This window comes from Erythrolamprus reginae, assembly GCF_031021105.1.
Source record: "Erythrolamprus reginae isolate rEryReg1 chromosome 13 unlocalized genomic scaffold, rEryReg1.hap1 SUPER_13_unloc_8, whole genome shotgun sequence".
Classification (NCBI taxonomy): Eukaryota; Metazoa; Chordata; class Lepidosauria; order Squamata; family Dipsadidae; genus Erythrolamprus; species Erythrolamprus reginae.
The window spans coordinates 7,289-28,383 of record NW_027248452.1 but is presented as its reverse complement, the minus strand read 5'-3'; the positions used below and the strand labels follow the sequence as shown (position 1 = coordinate 28,383).

General features: G+C 42.2%; 1 protein-coding gene across 1 annotated transcript; it reads right to left on the bottom strand.

The window, feature by feature from the left end:
* Positions 1-669: 669 nt before the first annotated feature.
* CADM3 (cell adhesion molecule 3) lies at positions 670-20,983 on the bottom strand. The gene is made up of 8 exons (XM_070730290.1): positions 20,849-20,983; positions 16,695-16,847; positions 15,957-16,094; positions 13,481-13,651; positions 10,789-10,879; positions 8,257-8,426; positions 2,365-2,490; positions 670-821 (listed from the first exon to the last, which is right to left on the bottom strand). Exons 2-8 carry the CDS (start codon positions 16,708-16,710, stop codon positions 703-705), a joined length of 831 nt encoding a protein of 276 aa, XP_070586391.1. The 5' UTR covers positions 16,711-16,847; positions 20,849-20,983; the 3' UTR covers positions 670-702.
* Between the last annotated feature and the right edge of the window lie 112 nt (positions 20,984-21,095).

Genomic DNA, 21,095 nt, shown 5'->3' with positions numbered 1-21,095 from the left:
ATGAAGAGGAAAAGGGAGGGAGGAGGAAGGGAAGGAAGGAAATGGGAAGGAAGGAAGAATGAATGAAGGAAATGGGAAGAAGAAAGGATGGAAGGAGACAGGAAAAGGAAGGAAGGAAATGGAAAGAAGGGAAGATGGAGAAAGGGAAGGAATGAAGAGGAAAAGGGAGGGAGGGAGGGAGGGAGGAGGAAGGGGAGGAAGGTTAACATCGTCACTCACTCTTCAGCTCTGTGTGTTTAGTGTGAGCTCGGCAGCCGCGGGGATGTCGGTAACAAGCAAGCAGGATAAAGCCGGGGTTTCTCTTTTGTTGGATTCCGAGGATTCCCAATGTTCAGGTGGGGAGTTCGCGCACATCCCCCCCCTTCCCACGTGGTTGCAATGTTTTATACAAGTTCAAAGAAGCATCACGAGCCAGCGGATATTTTTTATGCCCCCTCCCCTTCTTCCTCTCTCTTTCTCCTTCTCCGTCCGTGGTCAATCTCGGCCCTGCCTTTTCCACTGTCCCTCCATTCTTGCTGTCCAAATCCTTCGCGGGCAGGAGAGAAACGCCACGGACGCAGCGGGTGGGTGGGTTCCGTGGTCATCCGATGCTCGAGGTCGGGGTCCAATTGGTCGCTACAACTTCTTCCTTTCCTCCCCCTCCCATCCTCCTCCTCCTCTCTCCCCCCTGCTGCCCTGCCACCATGCCCCAACCTTCCCCTCTCAGATGAAATACTCCTTCTTGTCGTCCCCGCCTGGTTGGCCTCCCTCTGCGTTGATGATGGCTGTGTCAGCGTCTGGGGCGTCGTCCGAGCCTTTGGCCTCGTGGGTCAGGTAGGTACCTGCGTTGGAGGGAGGGGGGTGAAAGGGAGGGAGGGACCGAGCGAGGGAAGGAGGGTGGGGGGAGAGAAGGAAGGAAGGAAGGGAAACAAAAAGGAGGGAGAGAGGAAGACGACAAAGAAGAAAGGAGGGGAGAAAAAAAGGGAGGGAGGATGATGATACGGAAGGAAGGGAGGAAAGCAAGAAGGAAGTAAGGAAGGGTGGTGATTAAAATGTGGGTTAGAATATGGATTAAAGAACAAGGGAGGGAAAATAAAAAGGAGGAAGGGAGAGAGGAAGGAAGGAAAATACAGAAGAAAGGAAGGGAGATAAAAGGGAGGGAGGAAGATGATACGGAAGGAAAGAAGGAAGGAAGGAAAAGGAAGGAGAAAGGGAGGGGGAAGAAAGGAAGGGTGGTGATTGAAGAAGAAAGGAAGGAAAATATAAGGGAGGGAGGAAAGAAGGGAGAGAGGAAGGAAGGAAAGAAGGGAGGAAGGAGAAAGGGAAGGGGGAAGAAAGGAAGGGGGTGATTGAAGAAGAAAGGAAAATAAAAGGGAGGGAGAAAGATGATAAGAAAGGAAGGAAGGAAGGAAGGAGGGAGGGTGGGGGATGAAAGGGAGGGAGGGACCGAGCGAGGGAAGGAGGGTGGGGGTAGAGAAAGAAGGAAGGAAGGAAAACAACAAGGAGGGAGAGAGGAAGCAATAAAGAAGAAAGGGAGGGAGACAAAAGAGAGGGAGGTAGATGATACGGAAGGGAGGAAGGAAGGAAGGAAGGAGGGAGGGAGGGAAGGAAGGGTGGTGATTAAAGAACAAGGGAAAGAAAATAAAAAGGAGGAAGGGAGAGAGGAAGGAGAGAAATACAGAAGAAGTGAAGGAAAATAAAAGGGAGGGAGGCAGATGATAAGGAAGGAAGGAAGGAGGGAAGGAAAAGAAAGGAGAAAGGGAAGGGGGGAAGAAAGGAAGGGTGGTGATAGAAGAAGAAAGGAAGGAAAATAAAAGGGAGGGAGGAAGGAAGATGATACAGAAGTGAGGAAGGAGAAAGGGAGGGAAGAAAGGAAGGAAGGGCAATGATAAAGAAAAAATGAAGGAAAATAAAAGGGAGGGAAGTAGAGAAGAAGGAAGGGAAGAGAGAGAGAGAGAAGAAATGAAGGAGGAAGCATGGAGAGAGAAGGAAGAAGACAAATGAGAGTAATTTGGATTAATTCCTAAGTAAAAAGGACACAAATTATTGCATATCAGGCCTTCTACAGACTGATAAAAAAAGAAGACTATTGGAAGCTCCAAATTATTCCTATGTCTTAGGATAAGCACCTGAATTTTGGGTAGTAATATATCCGTACACACACACACACACAAACACACATGGCCCTAATAAGTGTAAGTGCCGGCCATCTGTGAGTCTTTTGTAACTTCAAACTATTGCTAAATGAGTTATATGCCTCCAATCTGGGCAACAGATTGACTCAGGGCTTCTGAATGAACAGCTGAGAGTCGGGGCAGTGGAACTCCAAGACACATGGAGCTGGAACAGGAGGGAGCGAAGGGACAGGATGGGGCTGACCCTTACCTTTGTGCCGAATCAAGTAGTGTCCAAGAACGATGAGGAGGATGAGGAGGAAGAAGATGACAAAGGCTACGACGCCCCCAACAATGGCATGATAGCTGCTTCTTTGCGGTGTCATGGGACTTGCATCTACCCAGATAGAAAGAGGACGTGAGACACAGTGGCCAAACCAAAGTGAGAGTAGAGTAAAGGAACAGAATAGAATATGGAGTAGAATAGAATAGAATAAGGAATAGAATAGAATGTGGAGTAGAATAGAATAGGGTAAAATAGAATAGAATAGAGTAAAATAGAATAGAATAAGGAATAGAATATGGAGTAGAGTAGAGTAGAATAGAATAAGGAATAGAATAGAATATGGAGTAGAGTAGAGTAGAATAGAATAGAACAGAATAGAATAAGGAATAGAATAGAATAAGGAATAGAATAGAATAGAATAGAACAGAATTAGGAATAGAATAGAATATGGAGTAGAGTAGAATAGAATAGGGAATAGAAAAGAATATGGAGTAGAATAAGGAATAGAATAGAATAAGGAATAGAATAGAATAAGGAATAGAATAGAATATGGAGTAGAATAGAATAGAATAAGGAATAGAATAGAATATGGAGTAGAGTAGAATAGAATAGAATAAGGAATAGAATAGAATATGGAGCAGAATAGAATAGAATAGAATAAGGAATAGAATAGAATATGGAGTAGAGTACAATAGAATAGAATAGAATAGAATAGAATAGAATAAGGAATAGAATAGAATAGAATAAGGAATAGAATAGAATATGGAGTAGAGTAGAGCAGAATAGAATAGAATAGAATAAGGAATTGAATAGAAGATGGAGTAGAGTAGAATAGAATAGAATATGGAACAGGCTACGGTAGAATAGAATAGAACAGAATTAAAGCTGATCAAGAGTTATGACCAATTTCAAATTCTTGGCCAGGATGGCAGGTAAACCAAATACAGTACAGTACTTTTGAATTTTCTATATTCATTTCCTGACTGTGGAGAAAACCAAATGGCTTTTTGAGGATTTCAATTTAGTCCCCCTCCCCCTCCCAAGTTTTCGGTTGCAATAAAAGTTGCTAACCAGGACAAGTATGGATGCCCTCCCTTCCTTGTATCCGCCCGGACCCCCTGGTAGGCTAATCTTCATAACAAAATTAGGACCTTTATTAGATTGCTCTAGATTAATTTTTAATGACTCTGGTATTGCCTGAAGTTAATTTTTAATGGTGTGTGTATTTGGGTTAATGGTTTTCCGCCTGGCCATCTGTTGCAGGAAACTAGGGGTTGGGCTCAGGGGTCCCCAAACCTGGCAACTTTAAGACTTGGGGACTTCAACTCCCAGAATTCCTCGGCTGGCTAAGGAGTCTATGGAGAGGGGCGACATACAAATTTAATTAATAATAATAATAATAATAATAATAATAATAATAATAATAATAATGATAATATTATTATTATTTATTAGATTTGTATGCCGCCGCTCTCCGAAGACTCGGGGCGGCTCACAACAGCAATAAAAACAATATAGCAGTGGAATAACAATAACAATAACAACAACAACAACAAGAACAACAATAATAATAATTCTGGGAGGTGAAGTCCATACATCTTAAAATTGCTGAGTTTGAAGACCTCTCTTTTAGGCGTTGGCCATGAATAAAAGTATTAGTCAAGGCTGGCATTTTCCTTGCAATTTTTATTTCCACAAGACCCCTTGGAGGTACTGTAGTTGGCATAGGATTAGGAAGTTTAGGATGAAGGATTAAGGGCTGATTAAGAGGGAGTCAAGCCATTCTCCAAAGCACTTCAGGGTAGAACAAGAAGCAATGGGTGGGAAGTAAGGAGAAATTTCCTGACTGTGAGAACAATTAACCGGTGGAACCGCTTGCTTCCAGAAGTTGTGTGAATGCTCCAACACTGGAAGTTTTTAAGAAGAGGTTGGATAACCATTTGTCTGCAGTGGTGTAGGGTTTCCTGCCAAAGCAGAGGGCCAGACTAGAAGACCACCAAGGTCCCTTCCAACTCTGTTGTTGTTGTTATATAATTATTACTATTACTACTACTACTACCACTATTACCATTACTACCATTACTACTATTACTATTACTACTACTACTATTACCATTACTACTATTACTACTACTACTACCACTATTACCATTACTACCATTACTACTATTACTATTACTCTTACTACTAGTAGTATTACCATCATTATCATTATCATTATCATTATTATTCCTCCGAGGCCCCTACCATTATTCTGTTAGTAATAAGTTGGGGGGTCAGAAAAATATGGCTTGTTGTTATTATTACTATTACTACTACTATTACTTTTACTACTACTACTATTTTATTAATTAATTAATTAACTAATTAATTATGCCTCCGAGGTCCCTTCCGTTATTCTGTTAGTAATAAGTTAGGGGGTCAGAAAAACATGGCTTGTTGTTATTGTTATTATTATTATTACTATTACTACTAGTAGTACTATTACTTTTACTACTATTTTATTAATTAATTAAGTAAGTAATTAACTAATTAACTAATTAATTATGCCTCTGAGGTCCCTTTCGTTATTCTGTTAGTAATAAGTTAGGGGGTCAGAGAAACATGGCTTGTTGTTATTGTTATTATTACTATTACTACTACTACTACTACTATTATTTTTACTACTACTATTTTATTAATTAATTAAGTAAGTAAGTAATTAACTAATTAATTATGCCTCTGAGGTCCCTTCCGTTATTCTGTTAGTAATAAGTTAGGGGGTCAGAAAAACATGGCTTGTTGTTGTTATTATTACTACTACTACTACTATTACTTTTAATGTAATGCTACTCGAGGAGGTAGCCGGGTTGGCGGTGGAGTTCCCCAGACTTATTGTCTTGGGGGACTTCAACCTGCCATCACTCGGCGAAACCTCTGGGTTGGCACAGGAGTTCATGGCCACCATGACAGCCATGGACCTGACTCAAGTAGTACGGGGTCCGACTCATGAGGGGGGGCACGCACCTGACATGGTATTCCTTTCCGAGCAATTGAGCAATGGTCTGAGACTAAGGGGCTTAGAAGCAGTGCCTTTGTCATGGTCAGACCATTTTCTACTACGGCTTGACTTCCTGGCTCCAATCCTTCCCCGCAGGGAGGCGGAACCAATGAAGATGTTCCGCCCCAGACGCCTGATGGACCCAGAGGGCTTTCAGACGGCGCTTGGGGTTATTCCAGAGGCACTCATCCACAGTTCGGCGGAGTCTCTTGCGGAGGCCTGGAATATGGCTGCTGCGGAGGCTCTCGACCGGATTGCGCCTTTGCGACCTCTCCGTGGCGCTAGACCCCGTAGAGCCCCATGGTTCAACGAGGAGCTCCGGGAGTTGAAACGCCAAAAGAGACGTCTAGAGAAGCGATGGAGGAAGAGCAGGTCTGAATCTGATCGAACACTTGTAAGAGCTTTTATTAAGACTTACAAAGTGGCGCTCAAGGCGGCAAGATGCGCGTACCATGCCGCCTTGATTGCAGCAGCGGAATCCCGCCCGGCCGCTCTGTTTAGAGTGACCCGCTCCCTTCTTAACCAGGGGGGAGTTGGGGAGCCCTTGCAGAGTAGTGCCGAGGAGTTTAACACGTTTTTCGCTGATAAAGTCGCTCAGATCCGGGCCGACCTCGACTCCAATTGTAAAACAGAGTCGACTGACAATGAGTCAGTCGAGGTGACTGGGGCACGTACTTGTCCACCTGTCTGGGAAGAGTTTGATCTGGTGACACCTGATGAAGTGGACAAGGCCATTGGAGCTGTGAGTTCCGCCACCTGTTTACTGGATCCGTGTCCCTCCTGGTTGGTCTCGGCCAGCAGGGAGGTGACACGGAGCTGGGCCCAGGAGATTACCAACGCTTCCTTGGGGAGGGGAGTTTTTCCATCACTCTATAAAGAAGCGCTTGTGCGCCCCCTCCCTGGACCCAGCCGTACTCAACAACTATCGTCCAGTCTCCAACCTTCCCTTCATGGGGAAGGTTGTCGAGAAGGTGGTGGCACTCCAGCTCCAGCGGTCCTTGGAAGAAGCCGATTATCTAGGTCCCCAGCAGTCGGGCTTCAGGCCCGGTTACAGCACGGAAACCGCTTTGGTCGCGTTGATGGATGATCTCTGGCGGGCCCGGGACAGGGGTTTATCCTCTGTCCTGGTGCTCCTCGATCTCTCAGCGGCTTTCGATACCATCGACCATGGTATCCTTCTGCACCGGTTGGAGGGGTTGGGGGTGGGAGGCACTGTGCTTCAGTGGTTCTCCTCCTACCTCTCTGGCCGGTCGCAGTCGGTGTTAGTGGGGGGTCAGAGGTCGACTCCGAGGTCTCTCCCTTGTGGAGTACCTCAGGGGTCGGTCCTCTCCCCCTTGCTATTTAACATCTACATGAAACCGCTGGGTGAGATCATCCAAGGACATGGGGTGAGGTATCATCAATATGCCGATGATACCCAGCTTTACATCTCCACCCCATGCCCAGTCAACGAAGCGGTGGAAGTGATGTGCCGGTGCCTGGAGGCTGTTGGGGCCTGGATGGGTGTCAACAGACTCAAGCTCAACCCGGATAAGACGGAGTGGCTGTGGGTTTTGCCTCCCAAGGACAATCCCATCTGTCCGTCCATTACCCTGGGGGGGGAATTACTGACCCCCTCAGAGAGGGTCCGCAACTTGGGCGTCCTCCTCGATCCACAGCTCACATTAGAGAACCATCTTTCAGCTGTGGCGAGGGGGGCGTTTGCCCAGGTCCGCCTGGTGCACCAGTTGCGGCCCTATCTGGACCGGGACTCATTGCTCACAGTCACTCATGCCCTCATCACCTCGAGGTTCGACTACTGTAATGCTTTCTACATGGGGCTACCTTTGAAAAGTGTTCGGAAACTTCAGATCGTGCAGAATGCAGCTGCGAGAGCAGTCATGGGCCTACCCAGGTATGCCCATGTTTCACCCTCACTCCGCAGTCTGCATTGGCTGCCGATCAGTTTCCGGTCACAATTCAAAGTGTTGGTTATGACCTTTAAAGCCCTTCATGGCACTGGACCAGAATATCTCCGAGATCGCCTTCTGTCGCACGAATCCCAGCGACCGATTAGGTCCCACAGAGTGGGCCTCCTCCGGGTCCCGTCAACTAAACAATGTCGGTTGGCGGGCCCCAGGGGGAGAGCCTTCTCTGTGGCGGCACCGACTCTCTGGAACCAACTCCCCCCGGAGATCAGAACTGCCCCTACTCTTCCTGCCTTCCGTAAACTCCTCAAAACCCACCTTTGCCATCAGGCATGGGGAAACTAAACATCTTCCCCTGGGCACGTTGAATTTATATATGGTATGCTTGTGTGTGTGTATGTTAGTATAGGGGTTTGTCTTAAATTTATAATATTTTAATTAATTGGATTATGTATTGGATTGTCTTTTCACTTGTTGTGAGCCGCCCCGAGTTTTCGGAGAGGGGCGGCATACAAATCCAAATAATAAATAAATAATAATAAATAAATACTACTATTTAATTAATTAATTAACTAATTCATTATGCCTCCAAGGTCCCTTCCGTTATTCTGTTAGTAATAAGTTAGGGGGTCAGAAAAACATGGCTTGTTCTTATCTTTATTATTACTACTACTACTATTACTTTTACTACTACTATTTAATTAATTAATTAACTAACTCATTATGCCTCCGAGGTCCCTTCCGTTATTCTGTTAGTAATAAGTTAGGGGGTCAGAAAAACATGGCTTGTTCTTATCTTTATTATTACTACTACTGCTACTATTACTTTTAATAATACTATTTAATTAATTAACTAATTAATTATGCCTCCGAGGTCCCTTCCGTTATTCTGTTAGTAATAAGTTAGGGGGTCAGAAAAACATGGCTTACCGCTGACAGAGAGGGTATATCTTGCACTGGAGTCGCCCATAACATTGGAAGCGTAGCAAACATAAGTCCCACTGTCGCTTTTGTTTAAGTTGGGGAAGGAGAGGGTGTTCTCTTGACCTTCTAACAACGGGGTGTCCACTCCGTCCTTCTTCCACTTGTAATTTTCAGGCCTGTAAAGGAAGGAAGGAAGAGAGACAATCTCAAGGGATTTGAACCACTCAGTGGGTCAAAGAGAAGGGGAGACGTTTATTTGGGGCCTTGCTTGCAGGCTGTCCTCGCTTAACAACCGTTTTTTGGGCGCCGTGTAGTGGGACTCTCAGTGGAGTGGTGCGGTGGCCTCAGCGGTGGAGCGGTCACCTCGCCATCAGGAGGCTTGTGAGTTCGACCCTAGGTAGAGGCAGATGTTTCTCTCTCTCTCTCTCTGGGGTCAATGAGAATAAATCTGCTGAGCAAAATTCCACCCTGGTGACAGGGGAAGGCATCCGGTCAGTAAAACATAGAAACATAGAAGTCTGACGGCAGAAAAAGACCTCATGGTCCATCTAGTCTGCCCTTATACTATTTTCTGCATTTTATCTTAGGATGGATCTATGTTTATCCCAGGCATGTTTACATTCAGTTACTGTGGATTTATCTACCACGTCTGCTGGAAGTTTGTTCCAAGGATCTACTACTCTTTCAGTAAAATAATATTTTCTCATGTTGCTTTTGATCTGCTAGCTCCATTTATCCAGACTCCACTCTGCAAGGGATTACGGGGTCATTAAAAGAAGATGATGAAGAGTCCCTGGTCTGAAATAATATATATAGTAGGATCTTCTGCTTGAATGGGCGGTTAGACTAGAAGACCTCCAAGGTCCCTTCCAACTCTGTTATTCTATTAAGTGGGAGGGGAACCAGTGAAGGGGTCCTAGAGGTACGGTCAGGTACACAGAACAAGTAGAAAAAAATTGGTCAGGTAAGCAGAACCGGTAAAAAAAAGGTTTGTTCAATCATGTGGAACTGGTAGAAAAAAATTGATTTCCCCCCCCCCTTTTTTTCCCTTCTGCACTCTGGGTATGTTTTTCCTATCGCAGTAAAATACGAACTGAATAATCTAATTATGACAGATAATCCCCACTCGGTTAAAGACCTCGGTATACTAATAACAAAAGATTTAAGTGCCAAAGCCCACTGCAACAACATAGCCAAGAAGGCTTCAAGAGTTGTAAACCTAACCCTACGTAGCTTCTGCTCTGGCAATCTCACACTGCTTACAAGAGCTTACAAAACTTTGGCCAGACCCATCCTCGAATACAGCTCATCTGTTTGGAGCCCATATCGCATCTCAGACATTAACACCCTTGAAAATGTCCAAAGATACTTCACCAGAAGAGCCCTTCACTCCTCCACTCGAAATAGAAGACCCTACGAGACTAGACTTTCAATCCTGGGCCTAGAAAGTTTAGAACTAAGCTTAAACAAGATCTAAGTATTGCCCACAAGATCATATGCTGCAACGTCCTGCCTGTCAGCGACTACTTCAGCTTCAACCACAACAACACAAGAGCACACAGCAGATTTAAACTTAATATTAACCGCTCCAAACTTGACTGTAAAAAAATATGACTTCAGTAACCGAGTTGTCGAAGCGTGGAACTCATTATCGGACTCCATAGTGTCATCCCCAAACCCCCAACACTTTACTCTTAGATTATCTACGGTTGACCTCTCCAGATTCCTAAGAGGTCAGTAAGGGGCGAGTACAAGTGCACTAGAGTGCCTTCCGTCCCCTGTCCTATTGCTCTCCTATATCTCCTATACCTTTATTCTATTCCTCTATCTCTTCTTCTATTCTTTCATTGATATGTTCTATTCCTATACCTTCTTTTCTATTCTTTCTTAGATATATTTTACTTTGAGTATCTCCTCTATAACCTTCATCATGTATTTTACTATGTGTGTATATATATATATATATATATATACATATACCCACTAAAACTCTCATTGTGTATTGGACAAAATAAATAAATAAATGAATAAAATAAATGAGGTTGAATGTGTGTAATTTTAGAAGAGCTTTGTGTGTGTGTTTTTGTGTACATACAAATACACTTTATGTAGTAGCTAATGTATATTTTTATGTCCCTGTGTGTAACATGTATGTACACCCATGGCATATATACATAGAATTAAATTGTATAAAAATTGTATAAATTATAGAAAAACTCCCATATTAAATTGTATATTTTGGATGTTCAGTAATAGTAAATAGAGAGGGAAATTGTATCTCTTTGGGGCCAGGCGTCAAGTTGGCCACCTTTAAGCCACTCACATGAACTTTAAGCCACCCCCGGTCACATGATCACCAAGCCACTCCCACCGGGTCACATGGCTGGCAAGCCACACCCACAAAACAAGCCACGCTTGTAAAAAAAATGCAGCCCTTCACCAGGGGGAACCCATGAAAAACAACTTTGCAGCTTGGACTTCTCAGTGATCAAACTGGAAGATGACGTGAGACAAGGGTTGGAGAAAAGGGAAGCTTACATCGGATTCCCTTCCCCTTTGCAACGTAGCCTTAAATAGTCCCCTTCTTGTGGATGCTCCGGTCTGGGTTCAATCTTCGCCGTTGGCTTGTCTGAGGAGAGGTCGACCAAGGAGAAGGAAGAGGAAAAATCAGTAAGCAGACAAATTTGGAATGGAAACATTAAATTAACTAAATCAACAGCATACAAAGAAAATAAATGTAAAATGTTTTATCGGTGGCATTTGGCCCCAAATAGATTGGCTAAAATATATCCAAATATATCCGATCTTCCCAGCTCTTATCTTGCAGGCTCTTTCATTGTTACTCTCTGCGAAGAATGTTTTCCAAGCCCTAAGTCTTTGCAGGATTTTTTCATTGCTCTAACTTGCTCCAAATAAGGTTTTTTCCCCAGCCCTAAACCAGGTGCTAACGATGTTCCCAGCTCTTACTAGCTTGCAAGCTCTCTCATTGTTACTCTCTGCAAAGAATGTTTTCCAAGCCCTAAGTCTTTGCAGGGTTTTTTTCATTGCTCTAACTTGCTCCTAATAAGTTTTTTTCTAGCCCTAACCAGGTGCTAATGATGTTCCCAGCTCTTACTAGCTTGCAAGCTCTCTCATTGTTACTCTCTGCAAATAATGTTTTCCAAGCCCTAAGTCTTTGCAGGGTTTTTTTCATTGCTCTAACTTGCTCCAAATAAGTTTTTTTCCAGCCCTAACCAGGTGCTAATGATGTTCCCAGCTCTTACTAGCTTGCAAGCTCTCTCATTGTAACTCTCTGCAAAGAATGTTTTCCAAGCCCTAAGTCTTTGCAGGATTTTCTTCATTGCTCTAACTTGCTCCAAATAAGGTTTTTTTCCAGCCCTAACCAGGTGCTAATGATGTTCCCAGCTCTTACTAGCTTGCAAGCTCTCTCATTGTTACTCTCTGCAAAGAATGTTTTCCAAGCCCTAAGTCTTTGCAGGATTTTTTTCATTGCTCTAACTTGTTCCAAATAAGGTTTTTTTCCAGCCCTAACCAGGTGCTGACGATGTTCCCAGCTCTTACTAGCTTGCAAGCTCTCTCATTGTTACTCTCTGCAAAGAATGTTTTCCAAGCCCTAAGTCTTTGCAGGGTTTTTTTCATTGCTCTAACTTGCTCCAAATAAGTTTTTTTCCAGCCCTAACCAGGTGCTGACGATGTTCCCAGCTCTTACTAGCTTGCAAGCTCTCTCATTGTTACTCTCTGCAAAGAATGTTTTCCAAGCCCTAAGTCTTTGCAGGGTTTTTTTCATTGCTCTAACTTGCTCCTAATAAGTTTTTTTCCAGCCCTAACCAGGTGCTAACGATGTTCCCAGCTCTTACTAGCTTGCAAGCTCTCTCATTGTTACTCTCTGCAAATAATGTTTTCCAAGCCCTAAGTCTTTGCAGGGTTTTTTTCATTGCTCTAACTTGCTCCAAATAAGTTTTTTTCCAGCCCTAACCAGGTGCTAACGATGTTCCCAGCTCTTACCAGCTTGCAAGCTCTCTCATTGTTACTCTCTGCAAAGAATGTTTTCCAAGCCCTAAGTCTTTGCAGGGTTTTTTTCATTGCTCTAACTTGCTCCAAATAAGGTTTTTTTCCAGCCCTAACCAGGTGCTAACGATGTTCCCAGCTCTTACTAGCTTGCAAGCTCTCTCATTGTTACTCTCTGCAAAGAATGTTTTCCAAGCCCTAAGTCTTTGCAGGATTTTTTCATTGCTCTAACTTGCTCCAAATAAGGTTTTTTTCCAGCCCTAACCAGGTGCTGACGATGTTCCCAGCTCTTACTAGCTTGCAAGCTCTCTCATTGTTACTCTCTGCAAAGAATGTTTTCCAAGCCCTAAGTCTTTGCAGGGTTTCCCCCACTGCTATATTTGCCCCAAATGTTTCTTCCCAGGTGCTAATGATGTTCCCAGCTTTTACTGGCTTGCAAGCTCTTTCATTGTTACTCTCTGCAAAGAATGTTTTCCAAGCCCTAAGTCTTTGCAGGGTTTTTTTCATTGCTCTAAGTTGCTCCAAATAAGTTTTTTTCCAGCCCTAACCAGGTGCTAACGATGTTCCCAGCTCTTACTAGCTTGCAAGCTCTCTCATTGTTACTCTCTGCAAAGAATGTTTTCCAAGCCCTAAGTCTTTGCAGGTTTTTTTTCATTGCTCTAACTTGCTCCAAATAAGTTTTTTTCCCAGCCCTAACCAGGTGCTAACGATGTTCCCAGCTCTTACTAGCTTGCAAGCTCTCTCATTGTTACTCTCTGCAAATAATGTTTTCCAAGCCCTAAGTCTTTGCAGGATTTTTTTCATTGCTCTAACTTGCTCCAAATAAGTTTTTTTCCCAGCCCTAACCAGGTGCTAACGATGTTCCCAGCTCTTACTAGCTTGCAAGCTCTCTCATTGTTACTCTCTGCAAAGAATGTTTTCCAAGCCCTAAGTCTTTGCAGGGTTTTCCCCACTGCTATATTTGCTCCAAATGTTTCTTCCCAGGTGCTAATGACATTCCCAGCTTTTACTGGCTTGCAAGCTCTTTCATTGTTACTCTCTCCAAATAAAGTTTTTTTAAAACCCGTAACCAGGAGATAAAATAATCTGCTGAAGCTGACCAGACTAAGGACGCTAGCCAGATGACTACCTCGTAAGCAGATTATTTTCCCTATTTTCCTCCCCAAAAACTAAGGTGCATCCTATACTCTTAAAAATATGGTAAGTTGCGTGCTTCACGTACAAAGGACAGAGAGATGCTGCAAAGCCGATTTCTCCGAGATTTGCAGAGACGAGTGATCAACCGTACAGGATACATTGGCACCGTTGTCTTCTTTGTTGACGGTAATTTTTACTTGACTGGTGACCGTAAAGGTTTTTCCGTTGGCATCTTTGGAGACTTCCAATGACTGGCCTGTTTGGGACAGAGAGAGAGAGAGAAAACAAACAAACTAAGATTGGTGGCTTAGCAAAAGGAGAGAAGAGAGGGGGTGATGGCTTAGGCAGAAGAGGCTATCAAAATTCATCCTTCAAAATTTTGGATCATAGCGTGTTTAGGAGATAGGTTTTTTTGGGGTGGTGGTAAATTTTTAATTTTTTTTCTTGCAACATACATTCAAACAATACAATGTACCATCTAGTTAGAAACATAGAAACATAGAAGTCCGACGGCAGAAAAAGACCTCCTGATCCATCTAATCTGCCCTTATACTATTTTCTGTATTTTATCTTAGGATGGATCTACGTTTATCCCATGCAGGTTTAAATTCAGTTACTGTGGATTTATCTACCACGTCTGCTGGAAGTTTGTTCCAAGGATCTACTACTCTTTCAGTAAAATAATATTTTCTCATGTTGCTTTTGATCTTTTCCCCAACTAACTTCAGATTGTGTCGCCTTGTTCTTGTGTTCACTTTCCTATTAAAAACACTTCCCTCCTGGACCTTATTTAACCCTTTAATATATTTAAATGTTTTGATCAAAATATTTTGATCGGGGAAAATATTTACTGACCCGTCACATCCTGGACACAAATTGTTTCAACTCCTACCCTTAAAACAACGCTACAGAGCACTGTATACCAAGACAACTAGACACAAGAACAGTTTTTTTCCAAACGCCATTACTCTACTAAACAAATAATTCCCTCAACACTGTCAGACTTTCTACTAAATCTGCACTTCTATTCTACTAGTTTTTCTCATCATTCCTTTCACCCATTTCCTCCCATGTTGACTGTATGACTGTAACTTGTTGCTTATATCCTAAGATTTTTATTAATATTGCTTCTTCATTGCTTATTTGACCCCTATGACAATCATTAAGTGTTGTACCACATGATTCTTGACAAATGTATATTTTATTTTATGGACGCTGAGAGCATATGCACCAAGACAAATTCCTTGTGTGTCCAATCACACTTGGCCAATAAAAATTCTATTCTATTCTATTCTAATGTTTCTGCAAAAAAAATACACCAATTATATTTCTAACTTATTAACCCTTATGTGAGAGTGCTCCCTTCCTTTTTTAAAGTACATTTTTCTAAAAACCAAGAAAACCTTTTATAGCCAATCAAATGCTAACCAAATAAAATTAAAAACAAAACATAAACATGTAAGAATTTCAGAATACTTCCCCCCTCTAAATGATGCATTTACCTAATCCCAAATTTTATAATTATTTCAGCCCATCTAACATTTAGTCAATCAATAGTTATCTTCAATCATTTAAAAATCATTAACATCATAGTTTTTGATATAGAACGTTCAACCGACGTCAAAAATCCCATCTAAATTATCCTGATTTTTTTTTTTCCTTTTAGGTCTTATAGTTGTTCTGTCTAACACGGTAAACGAGCAGCAATTAACTTCCAATTAAGGCTCCGACACAGGGTTTTGAAATGAAACAGTCTATTGTACAATCAGGTTTGTTGAAAAATACAAATTTAGAACAAAGGAATTTCCTTCAGCTGCCAAAATTCAGAGCCAGGGGCAGAACTGATAAGCAAGGTTTCAAAACAAAGCAAAATTACTCACAGACTTCTTGTTCAGAACCGCGGAAATATATGTTTGTACGAAAGGCAAACACTCTTAACGTGCTCTTTTCCTTCCAAGGATCAAATGTTGATTTTCTGCAAAGGGAACATCTCAATCTCCTCCCCTTTTATACATCATGGGGTTATGGACTGCGCACAGCTGTGCTCAAGTCCTCCTTCTGCTCTTGCCTCCCCCGCATCCTTCTCACTCTTGCATCTAGGACAGGGTCCCTCATCTCGTCTTCCTCATTAGACACAGGCAAAGCCCCAGTTGGGGGGTTCTGAAGCCTCTGCAGGCTCCTCACACCCAATCTCTCCCTCCTCCTCAGTGTCCGACTCCTCTGACAGCCACAAAGGCCGACCATGCCCAGATCGACGTGGTTCATCTGGCTCAAAGTCTGTTATCAAAGGCCCTGGCTGCGATCCAACCACAAAATACGATAATTAAGAGTTCTCCTGGGGACAGGTCAGTGTAGGTCACTGGTTTAAGATGCTTTAAAAGAAAGATAGAGATAAAGGAAAGCGAGCATCTGAGCCTCCATGTTCAAGAGCAGTCTACCTGCAAATACTGAACGGTCGCTCTCAATTTGATGGAGATTTCGCACAGCAGATGGGACACAGGCTAAATGGACCCATCTAACAGCCTTCTCTAGGTTTGTTAAATAGTATGTTGCCAACTTACCTGTCAAGAGTTTTTCGCCTTTATTCCACCTGAGCTGAGCTGCTGGCTTACTGCCAGAAGAGACGCATGTCAGCACCGCCACCTCTCCTTCCTTAAGAGGATCTGAGTAGCCCGAGATTTGGGGTTTCTGTGGGATTCCTGAAAGGAAAGAGGAACAATGAGGACTAGCGACTTAAAAGGATCCTTTCCCCACTCACCGGGGGAAAAAGACGCAGTGTTTCTTCCCCGAAAGGATAAACGCCTCTAAGTTTGGAGCGAAATTATAGCCCTGCGCTGGGATGACATTTCCCCGACCTCGTTGTTACAAATGTCACAATTGTTGCGGCTTCTTCGACAATCAATTAGTGTTTTGGGGATGTACAAAACAGTCAATCCATTCCTGAAACAATTCAGTCAAGCCGACTCACAATACGTTTTCATTTTCCCCTGGGAATTTGCAACTCGTGTGCCTGTGTTCAGACGCACATAGATCCGTGATGGATGGCCACCGGTGGCACGCGGAGCCATATCGGATGAACACGCGAGGCGTTGGCCTATGTCAGCTCCAGCATATATGTGCGTGCGCTAGCCAGCTGATTTTCAGCCTTCGGGAAGGCCATTTTGCCCTCCAGAGGCTTCCAAGAAGCTTCAAGGGAGCCCCATAGTGCGAAAAACAGCACAACGGGCAAACCGGAAGTTCAGAGAAACGGACCCTCCCCATTTTGGGTACACAGCTTGCCACTGACCCCTTTGCCTCACCCAAGACGGTGACCATCGCTTTCGCAGTCCGTACGGGCCGGGTGAATATCGTGCAGGTGTATTCTCCCTCGTCAGCCAAGGTGGTGTTATCTATACTTATGCTCAGCTCGTTGGCCGTCGAATTCTCCAGCTGGATTCGAAGGTCTCGCAATGCTGGGTCAAGGAAAGAGGGCAAGTTAGAGAAGGGGTAGAGAGGGTGACCTTAGGCATATCTGTCCCATCTCTCTCTCTCTCTCTCATTGGTATCTATTCATCTATCAGTATTTGCTATCTATCTATCTATCTATCTATCTATCTATCTATCTATCTACCTACCTACCTACCTACCTATCTATCTAATTTATATGGTCCATCACATGAAAAGCAATCTTCCTTCCCTTCACTTTTATCTCTCCTCCTCTCTCTCCCTCTATCTATCATTGGTATCTATTTATCTACCAATATTTATTTATCTACTGCTATCTATCTATCTATCTATCTATCTATCTATCTATCTATCTATCTAATTTATATGGTCCATCACATCAAAAGCAATCTTCCTTCCTTCCCTTCCACTCTCCTCCTCTTCCTTCCTTCCCTCCACTTTTATCTTTCCCTCTCTCTCTCTCCCTCTATCTAACATTGGTATATATTTATCTACCAATATTTATTTATCTACTGCTATCTATCTATCTATCTATCTATCTATCTATCTATCTATCTATCTATCTATCTATCTATCTAATTTATATGGTCCATCACATCAAAAGCAATCTTCCTTCCTTCCCTTCCACTCTCCTCCCTTTCCTTCCTTCCTTCCTTCCTTCTTTCCCTCCACTTTTATCTCTCCTCCTCTCTCTCCTTCTATCTATCATTGGTATCTATTTATCTACCAATATTTATTTATCTACTGCTATCTATCTATCTATCTATCTATCTATCTATCTATCTATCTATCTATCTATCTATCTATCTACTTTAATTTATTCAGCCCATCTCACTGAAAATATCTCTGGGTTCCATACAACAAAGCTAAAGCAGTGAATAAATACATAAAACCAGTTATTATTTGTTATAAAAGATTATTTAAAAAACCAAGGACTGTTGATCTTCACACCTACAAGTGCATAAACAAAAATTGGAGCTAGCAAGCCAGCTAGCAAGTGCATTGCTACCCCATCCGTGGCTGCAGACAGAAGGACATTTAAAGAAAAATAAAACCGAACCTCTCCCCCTCTCGCCTTGCAAATCAAAACAAAAGAAAAACCCAGCGATCCACAACATTGTAAATACTATTAAAAATAGCCGTGACTTGACATGACATCCTTGGAATTTGCCGTATGAAAATCAATAGGCTTTTCCCCCTTAAGATTTATAAAGGACGGGACATTGATCAATAAATCACAGATCACGTTCATATAAACATCTCAGCAATTCAACAAATTAAGAGCAGCCAGTGTTTCTCTCAATGTCCTGCCCGGAGCAAAATCATCGGTTCGGGAATTTTTTTGCACAAAGCAGGCTTTGTTTGAGGATGGCAAGAAGGGGGGAGGGGAGTTTAATATGTTTAACTTTGGGCACATACATATCAAGTCTATATCTTATTTGTAATGGGATGGGATGGGATAGAAATGGAAAGAAAGGACAGGAGAGGGGAGGGGAGAGGAGGGGAGAGGAGAGGGGAAAATATGGAATGGAATGGAATAATGAATTATATTATATTAGAATAGAAGAGAACAAGAAAGAAGAGAATAGAATAGAATAGAATTTTATTGGCCAAGTGTGATTGGACACACAAGGAATTTGTCTTGGTGCATATGGTCTCAACGTACATAAAATAAAATATAAATTTGTCAAGAATCATGTGGTACAACACTTAATGATTGTCATAGGGTTCAAATAGGAAGAGAATAGAGAGAAGAATAGAGGAGAAGAAGAAGATAGGAAGAGAAGAGAGAAAATAGAAGAGAATAGGAATGAAATGGAATGGAATAAAATAGAATTCACAAGAAAAGAGAAGAGAATGAGAAGAGAAAGGAATAGAATAGATTAAAAAAGAGAGAATAGAATAGAATTCAGAAGAGACGAGAATAAGAAGAGAAGAGAGAAAGGAATAGAATGGATTAGAAAAGAGAATAGAATAGAATTAAGAAGAGAAGAAAATAAGAAGAGACTAAATAGGAATAGAATAGAGAGAAGAGAAAGGAATAGAATAGATTAGAAAAAAGAGTGAATAGAATAGAATTCAGAAGAGAAGAGAATAAGAAGAGAAGAGAATAGGAATAGAATAAAGAGAAGAGAAGAAAAGAAAAGAGAAAAGAAAGGAACAGATTAGAATAGAAAAAAAGAGAGAACAAAATAGAATAGAAAAGAAAAGAGAAAAGAAAAGAGAACATAAAAGAATAGAGTTAGAAGGGACCTTGGAGGTCTTCTATACCAACCTCCTGCCTCTAGCCATTTCAGATAAACGGTTGTCCGGTCAATTAGATATGTGTGATCCAAAATAACCCATTTTCAGTTTAGACCCAAAAACAAATACACCCCCCCAACTCTGCCAAGATTTTAAAAGCAGCCTTTTAAAGTTCTTCGGGGCTCTTTTAAAGCAAATTGTTTGGCTTTTTAAACAGTAGGTTTTTCAAGTGTGGCCTTTCGAATGTGTTAGTCATGCCCGGTAGTGCGAAGAAGGAGGAGGATGCTGAAAATATATAGATTACATCAACAATAAAGATGTATTGTGTTCGTAGCATATTAATAGCTTTGCAGGTGGGAGAAAATAAATCGCCCATAATATTTTCCGGGGTGGGGGGGAGAGGAATATATCTTTTGCCGGGCAAATTCGAATCGCTAAAGGTAAGCAAGGAAAACAGACATTTTAAAAGTTTGTTTGTGGATAACTCCCTTATCTTATACAGTTCTACAGAGGAATCATTGAGTCTGTCATCTGCACCTCTATAAGTGTCTGGTTTGGTTCCGCAACCCAACAAGACCGACACAGACTTCAGAAGAGAATCAGAACTTTAGAAAAAACAATTGCTGCCAACCTGCCTTCCATTGATGACCTGTAGACTGCACGAGTCAAAAAGAGGGTGGGGAAAATATTTACTGACCCATCACATCCTGGACACAAATTGTTTCAACTCCTACACTCAAAATGTTGCTACAGAGCACCGTACACCAAGACAACTAGACACAAGGACACTTTTTCCCCGAACGCCATCACTCTGCTAAACAAATAATTCCCTCAACACTGCCAAACTTTTTACTAAGTCTGCACTTCTATTTCTACTAGTTTTTTCTCATCATTCCTATCACCTGTTTCCTCCCACTTAGGACTGTATGACCTGTTGCTTGTATCCTAAGATTTGTATTAATATTGATTGTTTCTTCATTGCTTATTTGACCCCTAAGACAATCATTAAGTGTTGTACCACATGATTCTTGACAAATGTATATTTTGCTTTTATGTACACTGAGAGCATCTGCACCAAAGACAAATTCCTTGTGTGTCCAATAACATTTGGCCAATAAAGAATTCTATGATTATCTCCTTTATCCAGGGACCATTGAAGCAAATGCTTTATTTCTCTTTATTGGACGGAGTCGAGATTCTCCTTTTAAATTCCTCTCCGTGACATCAAGAGGGGCTTTGAAAGGCCGATTTGGACACTGAAAAATTGACACTTTGCAAGGGGCAAACCAGGGGAGAATTTGGCTGGGAGCTAATTGCATTTGTTATTGGCCTATCTATCTATCTATCTATCTATCTATCTATCTATCTATCTATCTATCTATCTATCTATCTATCTATTTCTATCATCTATCTATCTATCTATCTATCTATCTATCTATCTATCTATCTATCTATCTATCTATCTATCTATCTATCTATCTATCTATCTATCTATCTATCTATCTATTTCTATCATCTATCTATCTATCTATCCATCCATCCATCCATCCATCCATCCATCCATCCATCCATCCATCCATCCATCCATCCATCCATCCATCCATCTATCTATGCCCTGACTGTCTACGGCGTTTCCTCCTCATTGGGATTGAAGAATAAATCACAGTAAATAAATTTGGGGATTGTCAGCAGAAGTAGCCACAGCTGTCGTGCTCTCGTCTCTAGGCTGAGTGGTGGTGATGGGAATAATGTTGGCTGGCGTTACCTCGTTTTTCTCCAAAGTAGAGTGTCTGCTGAGCAGGATTGGACCACTGGAGCGAGGAATCTTCTGGATCCTCCACCTTGCAAGAGAGGGTGACTTTCGAACCCGCCACCACGACTTCATCGGAGGTCGCCGGCTGGCTTCCTGTGTCCAAAAAAAAGGAGATATGGATGAGTCATTATTATTACTACTACCACCACTATTATTGTTATTATTATTACTACTACTACTACTATCATCATCATTATCA